The following is a 17,011-nucleotide window of genomic DNA, read 5'->3' on the forward strand; positions in this document are numbered from 1 at the left end:
ATTTTTAGAAGAAAGATCAAACAGTGTATAATTTTAGTGGATTTTATCACTCGTAGGAATTCAAAAAAACCACAAAAGACATACTGTTGCTCGCAAGACTATAACGAAGCGTTAAAAATTTCTCTGATGTATAATTATAACGATAAAGTGATCTGTTGTTATATATTGGACCAGAAAAGAATGTTAATAAACATAGAAATGGAGACAACGCGTCTGTGTTATTTAAATAAGTTTCAGCCACAAATGGTAGTCCCGTTTTTTTTGCGTAGACACGCGGTTGGAAGACCATTTTCCCAAGGTTCCTCGTCTGGAACGCCTTTCATCGCTTTTCAACGGTCAAATAACTGAAGTTTCGAATCGGTGCTCAAGTAGCAAGGCGTACGACGCAGAAAAGCAACATTGTGGATTTCACTCGAAGGTCGAGAACAATGAGCTTCGTTAAGGTAGACGTGTTTCCACTTTCCAGGTTCGATGCTTTCGTTTCCCTTCCTCCCTCTTCCGTTTCCTCCCTTCCCTGTTTGCTGGTTTTCCATGAGAAGAACAGTGCAGGGGGAGAGGGGGTAGAAGCGTTAATGAAACAGAAAATAAAATCGCTCGAGCCTCGAAAATTACTGAAATCAATTACGCGCTGCGTAATATCGTTTTCGAGCCATTATCCGTTCCATAAGCGACATTAGAACGAGTATTGAAGACATCGGCTAAATCGGAGCACTTAATTGACGAGTTTTACACAGTTGGTATTGGAATCTTCAATAATTAGAAACCAATAACTTCATCGATTTCATCTTTTACACCTATATCCGAAGCTAAAGAAATCTAATAGAAACAATTATATATTTCAAAAGAAAGTCATTTCTTTAGTTAATAAAATTTAACATTTGGAAACATTTGGAAAAATTTTGAAAGGTTATTTTATGATAATATATAAATGGATTTTAAAAAGTTGCGTATCTTTGATTCAAATATAATCTGATTATCAATTTTAGGGTCGTTATCCTGATTTGATAAAACGCTCCAGAAATAACTCTTTGGGTACGGCTCGTTACGCGATTGCCAGGAAAGCGGTGATTTTAATAACGTTTCGCATTCGCGGAACGATTTAGATGCTTCTCGCTGCGCATACTGATCGTCGCAATGCGCTGCGCATTGAGGAGCGACAATCCTTTCGCTGTTGCATTTCGTTCGACCTGGAAATCGATCGAAACCGATTGACCGAGCGCGATTTTTCACGCGGCGCCGAACGAGTCTGTTTGACATTTAGCCGTGCTTGCGTGGTCGTTGATTGAATTTTATCATTGTGAGCATCAAGAACTTGTCATAACACATTCAGTTCACACACAATTATGCTGGATGAAAATATTTTCTTCTGTAATTCGATTCATCGAAATGTTCACTATATTTGTGGTGTATATGCAATATAAATTGACGTGTGTAACGTGTATCTGTACCGTATGCATACAATATGTAGACATTGACTTGAAAAATAATGAGTTGGATACGTATTTTACTTAATTTCATATTTATTTAGAATTATTCCTAACATTATAATGTTTTTATTGTAGTCGTTTCTATATATACAATTATAGAATTATTTGTAAATAGAATGTTCGGTATGAATGATACTTAGAGTTGCTTATTATACATTTATGTCGTGTATTCTTTCAAATAAATCTTGATAAATCTAACAAGTCTTGACCTATAATTTATCAAATTATATTTTATAAATATGTATGCTTTAACATATTGAAATAAATATTTGAAAAAGTTAATCGCTTCACGATTTCCAAGGCAAAGAGGATATGTACGAAAAATTACTCGACTCGGTCCCTGGTCTCGTTGTCTAACGATGAACCATTGCAAAACTTCATCAATTTATTCAACAGAATATCGTTGATAGACGTGTGCCATCAATATGCGAAACAAACCGTGAAATAATAAATCACTCGAGAAACGGTAAAATGATCGTTAAACGAGAAAGTCGTTTGTGATATTGAATAAGCCGTTTGTAAACTATACGTTTAGTGTTCATGTAATCTTGTAAAACCGAAAGTGTATACTTTCCATTTATTACATTTAATAGATTGACAAGCTATCTCTGATCCTTTAAATTGAAGCAGAATCGAAAGTTGCAAATATGTAGCTCAAGTATTTAAATACAAACATGTCTTTCTTGTTTTCTTATATGTAATACTTCAATATATTTATTGATACACTTAATACAAACTTTCCTTTGCAATATTTTTCACCTGTAACCAACCCTAAATAAAATGACAACATTCGTCTCTATGTTAAAATCAATTATTTTTTATCCACGAACAATATCTAATCTTTAAAATAAAACTTCAATTTAAAGTTTCACATTGAAAATGATTAAGAAATATTTTCTTTCCAACTACAATCGCCAATAACGAAGTACATACATTAAACTCTCGTATAACGCGGTTAATACGTTACACGCAGTATACATTCGCGTTACAGGAAGTTGTGCTGTACAAGATTTTACTCGTATAACACGAAGAATAAAAAGTAACATATACCAAATATTTATTACCATGCCAACTCTTATTTTCGGTTTCATTAAAAATAAAAGAATTAGGGAACAGGAGATAACACTGAACAAAAACGATGTAATGCTCAACTTAACCTTGCGTTTACATATCCTGTACGAGGAGTCGCGTTATATGAAATCACTGGTCGCAAAATCTTCCGCGTATTCTAGGAATCCGTGTTGTGAGTCTGCTTTAACACTAAAACTACTGAGCAGTTAAATTGACTTTTTCAAACTCCTCCATAGAAACTCCAAGAATCCATCTATTGAAACTTTATTTGATGTACAATGCAGTTTTCGTGTTGCTAAATCAATTCCTTTAATTCTTTTTCAGGGAAAAATCTGTTATCTTTTTAACAATTGCAGAAAGAAAAAATTAGGAATGGGTCAGTTTGACCCGCCTGGTAATTTTAGCGTTAAATCTCTGTTTCACGGAACCACAGTAGGAAGGAAACGGTGATAGAGAAAAAAAGCCAAACCGTGATTATCACGAAAACGACGAGAAATATAATGTAGATCTAGATACAATTTATCAGTGGCGCGTCGAAGCGGCGATTGTAGAGCGCGGCGTGCTTATCGCGGCCACGCCTAATCGCTCTGATTACGACACCGTCGAGCGTCCTGGATCCTTTAAGTCCTCCCCGTGCCGTTTACGATGAACCAGGCCGCCGCGGTGTTCACACGGGCGACGCTTTTCTACCGGCCGGATAAAAAAGAAAAATGCTTAACCGCGCTCGAAAATAAACGTGTTTGCTCGAGATTAAAATTCCCTGGAGAGCTTCGCCGGGGATCCGCATGCGAGTAAGTAAAAGTAGTTTCCCCGATGAATGCTTTCCACATGCAACGCTCTTCGGCGCGCTGCAATCGTCTCATTGGTATGCATGGGGCTACAATAGAATTCATTCGACGAATGTTTATACGGACTTGCATTTTTACAGATTAATTTGCAACGAGCAGCCTCGTGGAAATACATTTCCACGAGGGAATGTCGCGGCTTAAATGTTAAGCTTCCACGAGCTTTTCGATTAACTTTGAATGGAAATTTCGCGATTTCGTTTCTTCGGGTTTCAATAGTTTCACGTTTTTATGAGACAGTTTTTGAAAGTGAAAGGTGTGAATGGCGACCGTGTATTGTTTATGGGAGATTTTTCCGAAGTGAAGATTAAATTGTTTATGATGTTCTTATTAGGGTTTGCAACATAACAGTCGACAAATGCAACTATAAATGGAAATGTTTAATAGTGCTGCTCCGATTAGTTTAGATTATTGCATGTAAAAATAGTGACTGAATCCTAGCAGAAGTGGCGCGTTATCCTCTCGGTGTTTTGCTCGCTGAATTACGAATCACGATGATAGTAGTTGATACGAAAGCATTGTTGATAGTATATATCGGCCTCCCAGAAGTATGCAGTCTCATCACTACAAAATAAACGGCAAATCATGTCCTGCAGTCGCAATTCTCTAAGCTCCGGTTGGTAGCTATTGAAAGATCTTGCACATTCATATGCCCCAAACATGGTGGTAATCAATTCCGACTGCTTGTTAGTTTAAAAGAATTCTTATTAACTAGCGAGAAAGATATGACAATCAATCACCTGAACGTTGGAATGTGAATTACCATCAGACTTATTTTATTGGTGTGTCATTATCTGCAGAATATGCGAGAAATCATTAATAAATATTATACTTATAATAGAACTTCTGTGATTGTAGACATCGAAAATCGAAAAGGCCTAAATAATTAAATTGGTTACTGAAATAATAAATAATGAAACAGCTTCACCTGCGAATTCACAAAGTAATAATCAATTGTTCCATTTTTAAGGAATGAATATCTGATTTAGAAATACAACGTTCAAAAGTGAGATTGATGGGAATCTTACAGTATTGTTGGTGCATCTTGTATAATAATAAACTATAAGAGATTCAAGCTTACCCTAATATTCTTCGTACTTACATACATCTATTACCTGAAATCAATTTGACTGTTTCCATTCACTGAATTAAAATTATTTTATTGAAGAAAATGGTCTTATAGAGGTTAACCAATACCTTCAAACGGCGGAATGCAATTCAATACACTAAGGGTGCAACTCAGATCAATCAGAGCGTTAACTCTAGGTTCACACAGCATTGATTGTACACTTGATTGTATCGTATTGTTCGCGGAATAATAGTTACCTATACTATATGCAGATCGAAACTAGGAAATCAAATGGTACAATAAATTATAATACACACATATATCATGCTGTCGTATCAATCATAGTTAACATACACTCCCAAACAAAAAGATAGCACACGTGTACTATCCTTTAATTTGTCGCGTTATAATTATGGTACAGGGAAGGTGAAAATGATGCATAAACTTCTTAACCAAAACAAGAGATTTTAGAACTAAATTCCACAGTGAACGGATTAAATCCAATGTCAAAGTGTAGGGGATTCGATCTAATTATAGATCATCCGAACGAAATAACGATCAGTGGATCACCAATTCATATACCAGAGTGCTGTTTTCAAAGAGTATATTCGATAATTTTGTTAATTGATTTCTGTAGAAATGATGTTAATATCGACGCGCGGTGTAAAATGTAAATTTTATGAGATTTGTGTGGCCGTTCCGATAATCAAACGCGCGTCAAATCATTGGTCCATACTCGACGAATCGACTGGCACACGCGCGTGATCCCTATGGCTATAAATGGCGGCTCGAGCCGACAATCCATGATCAGCGCGGCCCTTGGTATTTACATTCCAGTGGACGACAGGTGTCGAGCCTGTGTCGTTTGCATTGAGAATGGCTCCGGGCGATCTTGGTTAACACTGTAGGATTCGTCTGCGTCACTCAACCGTCGTCTCGACTATTTCTACATTGCGGTCCAAGTCGACGGCACTCGCGCAGTATAACACATTGGAAAGATGGTCGCCGAACGGGGAAGGGTTTAGCCATAAATCGATGAAGACTGATTCAGTGTGCGTAGGGAGTGTGTACCGGGTGTCTTGTATATAACTGAGAGGATAACCAAGAAAATTATTTTAAATCAGTTTTGGATTTTTTATAGGAAATATTGTTTTCTTTTTTGTGACATTTCAGTCTTACGTAACTTTTGTCTACTGTGGATTGTTACTTTTAGATTTTATAAACATTGACGCTAATCCATTATTTATATAAATTATTTATAACGCGTTATTTGTCTACTGGCTTGAAGAGACTTGAACTATATTGATGAATATCACTTGTTTAACGTAAAGAATCAAATTTTTATTCATTTTTGAAAATTATTAATGTATGTAATTTAATGGAAATGGATTTCACACTGTACATTGCACTGGTGAGAAGTATATTGGGAAAATAGAGGGTGTGCTCCTAAGTATACACGCCTTAGTTGCGTTTAATCAATTTATTAGGCATAGCGTCTTTACTGAAACGTACAAACCATTGACGTCTGTAGACGTCTCGTCAGTCTGCGCATAGGAACAAGCAACTTAACAGTTTCAACGCTTGTAAACATCGGTAGATTAAATAATCACTTTACAGTGAACTAACTCGAGATGAATACGTCACTTCGTATTTAATAAACGTAAACATGTTTACGAATCTGACATTTAAGAAATTTTAAATCCACAGGGAAACAATCATTTCTTGCATATATATACAAAGTACGCACATACTCCATCAACTATAGAAAAATTCAAATACGTTGAGTGGCTCGCAAATTTGTTCACGAAAGCGTGTCACATAAATTTCTACCTGTTTCATGTAAAACTTCAAGCTATATTAAAATGAAGAAAGATATATCACAGAAGAATGTGAAAATAGAAGACAACGAAAACGATTATGAATCGCATAATCAATTATTGGATACATTCATTACACTGAAACTATGTGAAATATATGAGTCACCGTATAAAGAAACTCTAAGCGCTCTAAAAACGTTTCGAGATATTCTAAAACGGATACGATCGAAGTTCGAGTAATGGATCTTTTCCAGATCCGGTGTCCATTTCCCGGATCTATGGATCGGTTTGTCGCGATCTAAAATCCGTGAAGCCGTTCTCAGTGGCCAGCGTGCGCGCGCCCGCGTGTACGTAAGCGAGCATGTACACGCCCACACAGTGGCGCGACGAGGGGCGCGGGTGCGTAGCCTCGGTGGAGAACACGCGCGTCCGAAGAACCGAAGCCAGAACGGTCCGCGCGAGTTCGCCGGCCCGAGAGAAAGTGAACCAGTTGGCGACGTTGCCGAATTTCTCGCCTCGGTCTGCCCGGTAACCGCGCGGTCGCCTTGGCTACCTGTTGCGAGCCGGCAACAGCGCGTCTCACCGATCAATTAACCCTTGAAAGTCAAAAAGGGGTTCATTGAACGCATTTTGACAGTTACATCTGTTCCAAAGTTGTTCGAATGTCATCAAAATTGTTGTTTACCACTTTACACACAGCATTAACTAGTTAACTGCATTTGGCGAGTATACACGTCATGTTAAAGATTGAAATGGTGCTAATTCTTTCAATAATGAATTCTTTATTTTTCCAGATAAACACGTAATTCTTCTCTGCTTTGGTTTTCTATTAAAATATGCCTTAGGTGCATTCGCTCTGCGTTTGACGAGTACACACTTCATTTTTTCATTTTATCGTGCGAAACGAGAGATTTTTCAAACTAAATTCTGTAGTCAACAAGTTGGCCTATTTAAACCTGAAACTATTTTATTAATAGTGCTATTTAGTGTAGTTTAGTGTAGCTTCGTCAAGTAGTGTGGGCAGTATGAACAAAAATTTTCATGTGTATTTCCATGCACATTTAGAAGTCAGAAACCTGAAAATTTTGCAATAGTTAACATTTTGTTCTTCATCGTCGATCGTCGAGATGATCTCTCGAACCCTTTCATTCGGGTCAAATTTCGAGCGTGGCAAGGGTGACTCGGTTGGAGATGAATGTTCGATCGGGGAAGGAAGTTTGTAGGAAATTTGATGGATGGATCCGTCTGCGGCACGTGCCCTAACTGATTTCCGTCGAATAGAGCTCACGCTCGGGGTTACGAGGGACTGCGTGAAACTGATATCGAAGAAACTGATTTTTCCTTGGTTTTGTAGTCGTTTGATGTACGAGGCTTAAACGTAGAGTGTAGATCTTATTGTATGAATTTCTATTAGTCATATGTTGTGCTGATCGAATGCTTCTGTCTTTTGCAGTAATTTATTTAACGTCCAAAATAATGGAGATTTTGTATGAAAAAATAAGTTTAAGATACAGAATTGAACTCTTTATTTAGAATGAAAAAAGCAACAGAAATAATAAGAACATACAAAGAAGACAATTAATATTGAATTTTTCGTGATTTAAGGATTTTTCATCCCCAGTCTGAAAATAATTTATATCTAACATATTCTTTATTTCTTTGATTAACTCTTCCTCTGAAGAATTACACAAACCTTATTACTAATCGTTAACATTAAAATTACCGAGCAATACATTGCCTTTTTGAAACTTTTCTATAGAAACTCGAAGAGTGCATTTATTGAGACTTGAATTTCTTTCTCACAATATGCAGTTTGCATATTGTTAAATCAATTTCTTTAATAATTTCTCAGAGAAACATCTGTTATCTTTTTAATCATTTCAAAACGGAGAAATCAAGAATGGGCCATTTTGACTAGTCCGGTAGTTTTAGTGTTGAATATTAAGAATGAAATTTACCAGCAGACACTAAACGAGACATTACGTTCATCCAAGATAATCCGCTCAGCAATCCCCACACCCCTACCCTTTTTAATCGTTAACGTTTCATCAGTACATGTCTGCACGCTCTTATCCATTGTCGAGCCGTGCCACCGCGGTCTCTGTCCTGGCCGTGTGTTTAATTACTCAATTATCGCGTTGCTTTCTTGTCCGGTCGTCGCACGGCGACATTATAAATTCCGCGTTCCTTTTCTGAGAATTAGACGCCGCGTTGAAAATGGTAAATCCGTTACGTGCCCGTGCAAACAGAGTTAACGAGTCCAAGTGGTTCCGCGCTTTTTATTTTTATTTTCGATTCTTCATTTCTCTTTTTTTCTCCGCGACCTCCGTTTACAAATTAACCCAGCCAATCAACTAAAGACTCGCTTCAGTTTTCCGCGTAGCATTTGAACAACGTTGCGAAATGCTGTTTGTTTCGCGCGTTTTTAGCCGCAGCTCGAAACGGGGACCCCGCCGATTAGAATTTTGTGGACGGCGGGACGTGTTGCGAGCTGGGCTGGGATACGATGCAAAATGCATGAATATAACCACTGCCGCCGCCACAGCTAGCTTATGTAACCGAACACATCAATGCGGCGAGCATCGAGCCAGGTTTTCTTTTGCTATTTCGCGTTCACGCGAATACCCGATCCATAAATTACTTTGCTTTCCCCTTCGTGGGACCGTTCCCTGCGGTTTTGCTCCGCGGATGACCCTGTCTGTCCCGGAAGATTTTGGGATCCTTCGGGTCAACCCCCTAAGTCTGCTGAAAGGAACAACCCGGGAAGTTGCTCGTAAGGCCTGTCCTTGTTTAGACAGTTAAGAACTGTTGGGACTTGTGCTGTGCAGCGTTTTAAATACAAGGAATTAGCGCTGGGTTTTTCCGTTGCATCGAGGAATGTGCTAGGAAAACGCGCTTAGCGGTCATTAGGCTGTTTTTAGACCTCTTCAGTTTGGACAATGAATGTTCTTTCGTTTTCCGTGCGAACTGTTTCGTTTTATTTCTGCTTCATGAAAAACACTCATCACGCAAACAGAATTTGATTGCATTCACTCTCTTTCTGTTTTATAAACATGTGAAGTTTTATAAAACCACCACTAATTACGAAGTAAGAAATGTAAAACCGCTTCGACTGTTATAGTTATAGCGTTATACTTTTTTAACCTATTAACTGCGTTTGACGAGTATACACGTCATCTTAAAGTTTGAAATGGGATTAATTCTTTCAACGATGAAATCTTTGTTTTTCGGATAAACGTGTAATTTTTCTTTGTTTTGCTTTGATTTTTCATTAAAACATGCCCTAGATGCATTCGTCCTGCGTTTGACAAGTACAAGCTTCATTTTTTCATCTTATTACGCGCAAAACGAGAGATTTTGCAAACTAAATTCCACAATTAACAGGTTAAAAGATGCATCAAAACTTTCAGCCAATGGCAGTTAGCAATATTTCAACATTAAAATGTTATTCACCAATTGAAACGATTACCTGCAACTGATCTGTGTTAGAAAGATGTGGCGGGGCATGTCTTATCCAGTCAATGGCGATCCACGGTTAAATTATGCACACGTCCCACGCCTCCGCGCCAGCGTCGAATAATTTATCAATCGAGCGTGGAATCGAGTGGCTCTAAAAACGAAATTCAACAGGTGTAACTGCCCCCGCACGTCGATCTCCGCCGTTGGAAAACGAATTATTCGTTCGGGCGGTGCTCGGTCGACGTGTCGTTTCCGGTCCGCTCGATTTCCCTCCGTTTGCTGCTTCCCGTGCGATCCCGTTCCAGGGGACAGGATCAACGACGATCCTGAATAATTTATTGGAATGGCGGATTAGGATCAATTAACCGACGTGCACCGGCTAGAACGTGATCTCCGTGGGGTGGCTGCAGCTCGACCCGGTCGATAAGTTAGGTGGACGTCTCGAGGAGACACGATAATTTATTGCTAATACCGTGCCGCGGTGCCGGAGATTCAATTTCGACGGGGAAAAGAGGGTAACCAGAGAAATCCATGATGTAGGAGGTGATAAAGCTTTGATCGAACAAACCGGGGGAGACTGTATAGGGTGTTCTAATGATAATGGTCCAGTTTCATTCGTTCGACGCGTCTATATTGCCGTGTCACCTTAATAGAAATTGCACACTAGCCGGTAAGTTTTTACGTCATCACAAAATTTGTATGAACTACTTTTATTTTCTATTGTGAGTGTCATTATCTCGGTACTATTATAGGAATTCTCAATATTACTGAAATTTTTTATTCTACAGTATATTATTTATCTTATTCTAGTACACTTAATTCCGTTGTTTCACCATTTGTTTATAGATACAACATATATTTCACGTGTAAAATACAATTACAGCAAACGCATTTATTTTAAGCATTTTCAAACACGGATACGACTCAAGAAAATCGATTGGCAAGTGAAAAATGGTTGGCAACCACTCCAAAGAATCTGAAATCTAAAGAAAAGGAACTCCCTCGCAGGACAAGCTAAAAGAACGAAACAATCTTTATTGACGCTAGTCCGAAGTCAAATAAAGACGTTACCTGTGAAACAAATCTGACCGTGACTAAATAGCTGCCTAAAAGATTAAAAGAAAAACGGTTGTTGCAATAAAATGTTCATTCACCCATCTTTCACGAGCAATCACACTTTGGACCGCGATGGCTGCAGCGGCCTGTACACGAAGGGTAGGCAGCAAAAGAAAAAGAGGCGCCATAAGGGTGCAGAGTTATTGACCTGGCGATGAGGTCCTCGGTCGGGAAAGGGTAGTCGAAGGCTGGGCGAGGACCTCTTTGACGACGGTCACCACGCGGCCGGGACTTCCTCATCCCCGGAACTGGGCGCGCGCGCCATTGTTGCATCTCTTTATACGTGGAGCACGGCTGACCGAAATGAATTTAGTCTGCGGATGGTAAACCTTCCGCCCTCGTCCCCTCGCCGACTGTCGAATGAAAGCAACGAGCCGAATCGCTGCCCGTCGCCCGGCGGAAAGAAGCTTTGCCCGGGTCCTCGCGCTAATGGAACTCTTGTTTCATGTCCGAATGAAAAGAAATCGTCGCAAAGGCGCGGCGCTCGACCGTAGCAACCGTTTTTGTTACCGTCCAAGCATTTTTAGGGGATGAACAGATATAGAGAAATCGAGAAAACGGAGTATTACGATCGAAAAGGACATTTCTGTTTGATTCTTCTCGAGAAGAGCGACACGTTTCCAGCGAGTTGTAATTTACGAGTGTTTTCGGCGTTGCGTGGTCGCCCGTAATCCTTTCGCAACGACCGTTTCGCAAGAATTCCAATGGGTAAGAAAAATGTCAGTTTTTGTGCGCGCGCCGCGCGCGAGTAGCTGAATCATAATTTCACCTTAAAGCTCCTTCCTGAATAGCGTAATTAACCGTCCCGGACAACCGAGGAATCGTAACTGCGTGTTCCTATCCGTGCGGGTTGAGGCGAATGATTGAATAGCGTATTATTAAATCGATAACCCGGTGAAAACGTTAATAGAGCCGTCGTTACTTTACCTCGGCTGTGCTACATTGCGAGAATAATTGTTCTTAATTGGCGCCCCCGGTGGAATTATTAACAATCGAACGCCGTATCGATAGCGCCGATTGAACCTAACGAGGAAACTGGCCACAAGAAATCTCATCCCGGACGCGTTATCTTTCCGGCACTTCGTTTCGTCTTCGAACCACTTCCTCCTTGTGATTTGTGTTACTGGATCATAATCATTCTTTTCTCGATAAGACGGCGTCAGTGAAAGTACCCTGGCGCGTTCTGATCGGATCTTACGGTCTTTCTCTCCGGCGAAGTGTGTATCTTGTAATCATCATTTAATGTAACGGTAAAGTTTTCCAATTAAGTGCTAATACCCTAGTCCCATTCATCGGCCAGCAGAAAAAGGAATTTTATTTTCGTTGCAAGCGCGCGTCTACCCTGTAGATTAAATATTAATGGAAGAAAAAGTATTCAATCCCGGACTTAACAAGATAAACGATATTCGATATTGGTAATTGATATCGATCGTTTGCCACCAGTAAAAGTACTGCCGCTGTAATTCAGGGAGTTAGAGGAGGTTATTATTAGAAGATTATTAACTTTCAGTTCTCAGCAATATTAATGCACCAATTAAAAATAATACAACACTCGTAAATCCGAACTTCAGCGATAATCCGGAATTTCCATGAATACAGAATATTTCCGTGTCGACTGGGAAACATGTAAAATTCGAAATCCGCCGTCGTAAAACCGAGAGTAATCCCCCGATGATCATCAAGGCGTGAAGGCGTCAAGTTTAATCACGTGATGGATTGAATCAGCCGTCGTCATTGCGCCGGTAATTTATTCATTTATTCGTCCCACCCCCCACCATGGTGTCTTTTGTATCCCTATTTTTTGGCAAATTGCGTTTTTATTCTTCGGTCATTAAAGATTTCAGACGCAAGGAGCCCGCTCGATCGGGAGCACAATTCAAGGCAGCCTGCGAAGCGTTAATGTTCCACGTTGGAAGCGTTTAATGGTCCGGACCATGGGTCGCCTTTTGCGTCATTAATTTATTTAGTCATTCTGTGTCCCTCCCCCCTGTATCGTGATCTTCTGCGTCTCCTTCCCGCTGCGCCGGCTGTTGCTCGCGTTTCTGTCTTGGGAGAGGGCTCTCTAGCTCCCGGGCGCTTTTAAATCCTGTTAACACGTTCATTGCCAATGTGACCGATCGGTCGTATGGGCGGCGATAAGAAGATACCGTGTAAACCGCCTGGTCACAAGCACTTTTTGTTTCGAACGTTTATTGCCAACGTGACCGATGAGTCCCGAGTGATAAGGAAGCACAATGCCTAGTGCTAATGGAATTGACCAATTTCATGGTTTTTCTGGTTTGCGATTGTAAACGGAGAAATGTAACTTAAACTTAAGAATATATTAAAAAGCAGAAAGGATTCCATGCTTACTTTATTTCTTACATTTACCGTGAAGCATACTAGTTAGTAAGAGAAAAATGATATTTAAGACATTTATATTCGCTGAATTTTGTTTGAAATCTTCGTTAAAAATTCAAGTATTCTAAGGAAAAGGGTTAAATTGCAACAACCCATTCGTAACACGAAGTATCCAAGCCCGTCAATGTAGGCGCATGTATTTATTTCGACGACCGGTCGCCGCGGAGAATCGTTCGACTGGAGGAGATTTAATAGCGGTGTGTCGGCATTAGTTTTGAAGGACACAGATCGTAGACTGCAAGAAGCTCGATCGTACAAGCTGCAACGCCTGATGCAACGCTCGTCGCATGCGACGCGCGTGTTCGTTTCCATGCGCACGTTGCAATTCATGAATTGCTTTTTGCGGGACACTGAAATAAATTATTGGCGATATCATAGTCATCGCGCGAATACCTTTATGTCCTTTCAATCTTGGGTATTCGATGATTTATTGAATAGTTCTCTGAATAGTGTTGCATTTTTTCATAGATGAAATGTTACGCTTGAACAGTTAAAGTATTTTCTGTGGTTATTTTGTAGGATAAACTAGAAGTTAATCGTTGTTAGTTGAATAGTATTCCAGTTATTATAATAATATAAAAGTTATTGGAGTATATCAATTTAAGATTTATTTAGAAAGACTTAACTTAAACGTATTCTTTAAGTTTTCGCTACACTTTACCAAGAACGAGTTGCTGAAAGATGCGGTGCTTCTTTACGTGTTCATCTTAGGTCCCAAATCACGAGTACCTAGAGAGACAAATCACTCAAATTCTCATTGCAATCTAAATGATGGAAATATTATTTAAAATAGAGTTTCGAATGATTAAATATTTTAGATCTGTACATATATAGTTTCCAACATACTGTCTCATTTTGATACTTCGTACCGTAACACATCCAGCACTTTACTCTTCTGTTAGAGAAAGAAAATCTCATGTACCCTTCACCGTTACTAATTTCGACATGTTGCATCTCGGTTAAAACTCACCTATAATTGGTATTACTGAAATAGTACTTAAAAAGTTCTTGGAACAAGTTACTCATGACCTACTGTTAGATTGCGAACTATCGACGGTAGTGAAAGGGTCAATTTTCTCTGTGTTCGCAATGATCGCCTGAAGCGCAATCGATCATCAGTGATATCATCGATCGCGGCACATCTCGTTTTTACAAACCTCGTTCGTCGTCCTCCCTGATCAAAGGCACACGAAGCTTTTACCGGTGACTTTCCCTTTTCAAACGATCGCGTCCGCGTACTGCGCGTGTGCACACATGCACAACGTAACGCGGAAAATATATTATGTTACGAGATCTGGTATTGTGTAGAAATTTATCGTATCTTTTCGTGTTGTATTTTCGATCGACTTGCACAGCAAAAAATTGATTTATCGCGTCGACTATGCAAACAGAATAAATTGTGATTAATAACTCATTCAATTAAATAAGCGGGATTTCTAAAAGACTATTTCGATCAGCGCTCCTTTTTCTGTATCGATACCATTCACTTATTTGATGTTAATTCTACTTTCGTTTTAAATGTAGAATATTCAAAGATTTTTATATTTGCTACTGACGTTGTTACTTATGATGGCCAACCACCTTTTAACCGAGTATTCATTAATGACATTGAAAATGATATTAAAAATTAATTGTACCATATTCGTGATTATTCAACCATTGCAAACGCATAATGATGTACATATTTTCTAGTTTTCACTGAAGTATAACAATCAGCATTGCAAATTTGATGGGTCGACATATGATGAAATAGAAATTTGAATTGAGGATCTTATTACCAAGCATTTTCATTCACTTTTACCTTTGAAATTTTCATTTTCATAAAGATTTCCTATCCAGTCGTTTATGTATTATTTTATCCACTAAACGTTTTGTAGTTGATATAAAACCTAGTAACCTTCCGTTATCTCGAGCCTTATTACTGAATTGTATGCACGTGTTGATACGCAAGTTGATAGAGCAGACAACGGGGATACCGACCCCGAGCACGCACGTGGAAAGCGCAAGAGCGTTTTCTTTTCCCCAGCTGAATGAGACCTGAATTTTCTGTTGCTTAGAGAGTGCCAACGCATGTTATGCAAATACACGGTCACTCGGCGATTTCTTCTCGTTAACTTGGTATCATTAACGAGCTTTTTCTCTGGGCCCATTGGAAAAATCGAAAAAAGTAGAATTATATCGTCGGTGCTGAAATAAAACTAAGCACAGTGGTACGTACTATTTTGTTAGCGAATCGTGTACCTTGGACGTTGAAACGATATTCGATCAGACTTCTTAATTTATACTTATTAAATAATTACTGCAGTAGATAGCAAGCTGGTAATGAACTTCGATAGTTGAGCTAGTAGGAAAGTATTTTTGAAAGGAATTAAAGTATCAGTGAAGTCATTACAATATTCTATTAACCTTTTAACTGTGGAATTTATTTTGAAAAATCTTTCGTTTTGCACGCAATAAAATGAAAAAATGAAGTGTGTACTCGTTAAACGCAGGAGAAATGCATCTAGGGTATATTTTAATGAAAAATCGAAGCAAGACAAAGAAGAATTACACGTTTATCCGAAAAACAAAGCTTTCACCGTTGAAAGAATTAATCCCATTTCAAACTTTAAGATGACGCGAATACTCATGAAGCACATGTAACTGATTAATTTGCTAACTTGATGAATTCTTTAGTAACAAAGATGTAATTCCAGACGAATAAAATGAATATGTAATGCTTAATGAATGCGGAATATATAGCATTGATGAAACATAAGGACATACATAAATGGTGAACCTACTTATCTTTTTCGGTTAATTATTACTTTTATTCTGTAATATTAATTGTATTTCACTATTTGATGAATTTAATAGATCCTACGAAATAGGATTTGAAAATGTGAAGTACGCTACAATTTTTTTGGTAGTATTAAATCGTTTTTAATGAATACTTGTAGATGAATGTGGAATGTAAAATTTCTTCTTTTTGTTGCAGAACAAGACCAACCAGACCCCTACTATACAGTTCCTAGGAAACGAAGGGGTAAGTGGAAATCACTTTCTATCGTTTATTCATTCAAGTTGAGGACACCTGCGCGACATGCACAGGATTCCGTGCGTTTAATTATTAATAGCGTAAGCAAGATCTGCCAAAGATTAGAAGAGTCGCACGATAACCGGCTCACGCGCGATGATTAGTAACGCAAATTAGGGTACGGGTGCACATTATTCTACGATAACGTAATACATTCGTGATTCTGGTTCCCACGCAGGAAAACGTACGTTTCTGGGAACAGTATGATGCTTAATATATTTAGAAACGTCAACTGCAGCTGTTTGGACGTTTAATTATCATACTTAGTATTGTAAATGAAGGTGACGCCACTGAGTGAACATTTAATTTTGTTTTGCAGGAATTTCAGTGAACCTGTTATAAATTTAAAATGGGCAAATTTAAATACTTGCTTTCGAATCGGATTATTGTTACATCGATATTGTCACCTCAGTTTACAATGTTGACATACAAGTTTGTCAGGAGTTTATCGCCACTGTTGCGTACTTGTCTGAGAAGTAAACAATTGCAGCTGCATACATTCATTCAGGTTACTTGAATTCGTTAAGTAAGATTTCTGATAATCTAATTACCAGTCTAAAATACTACTATTAGTCTTCTCATAATCAAAGAAATCGAAAATGATTCAAATTCGCAAAAAACTGTCCTAGTATCCACTAAAAATTCACACGTTCTATTTTCTTCATGTTTGA

General features: G+C 38.7%; 1 protein-coding gene across 2 annotated transcripts in view; it reads left to right on the top strand.

Moving 5' to 3' along the window:
* Window positions 1–17,011, top strand: part of Su(Tpl) (Suppressor of Triplolethal) — a 177,805-nt gene that overhangs the window by 45,695 nt on the left and 115,099 nt on the right. For both annotated transcript variants that reach the window (XM_031980606.2, XM_076371510.1), the window contains exon 2: window positions 16,242–16,289. In XM_031980606.2, coding sequence (XP_031836466.1) covers window positions 16,242–16,289 — 48 coding nt within the window. The remainder of the gene's footprint in view (window positions 1–16,241; window positions 16,290–17,011) is intronic.

This window comes from Nomia melanderi, chromosome 10 (genome assembly GCF_051020985.1).
Source record: "Nomia melanderi isolate GNS246 chromosome 10, iyNomMela1, whole genome shotgun sequence".
NCBI classification, from domain to species: domain Eukaryota; kingdom Metazoa; phylum Arthropoda; class Insecta; order Hymenoptera; family Halictidae; genus Nomia; species Nomia melanderi.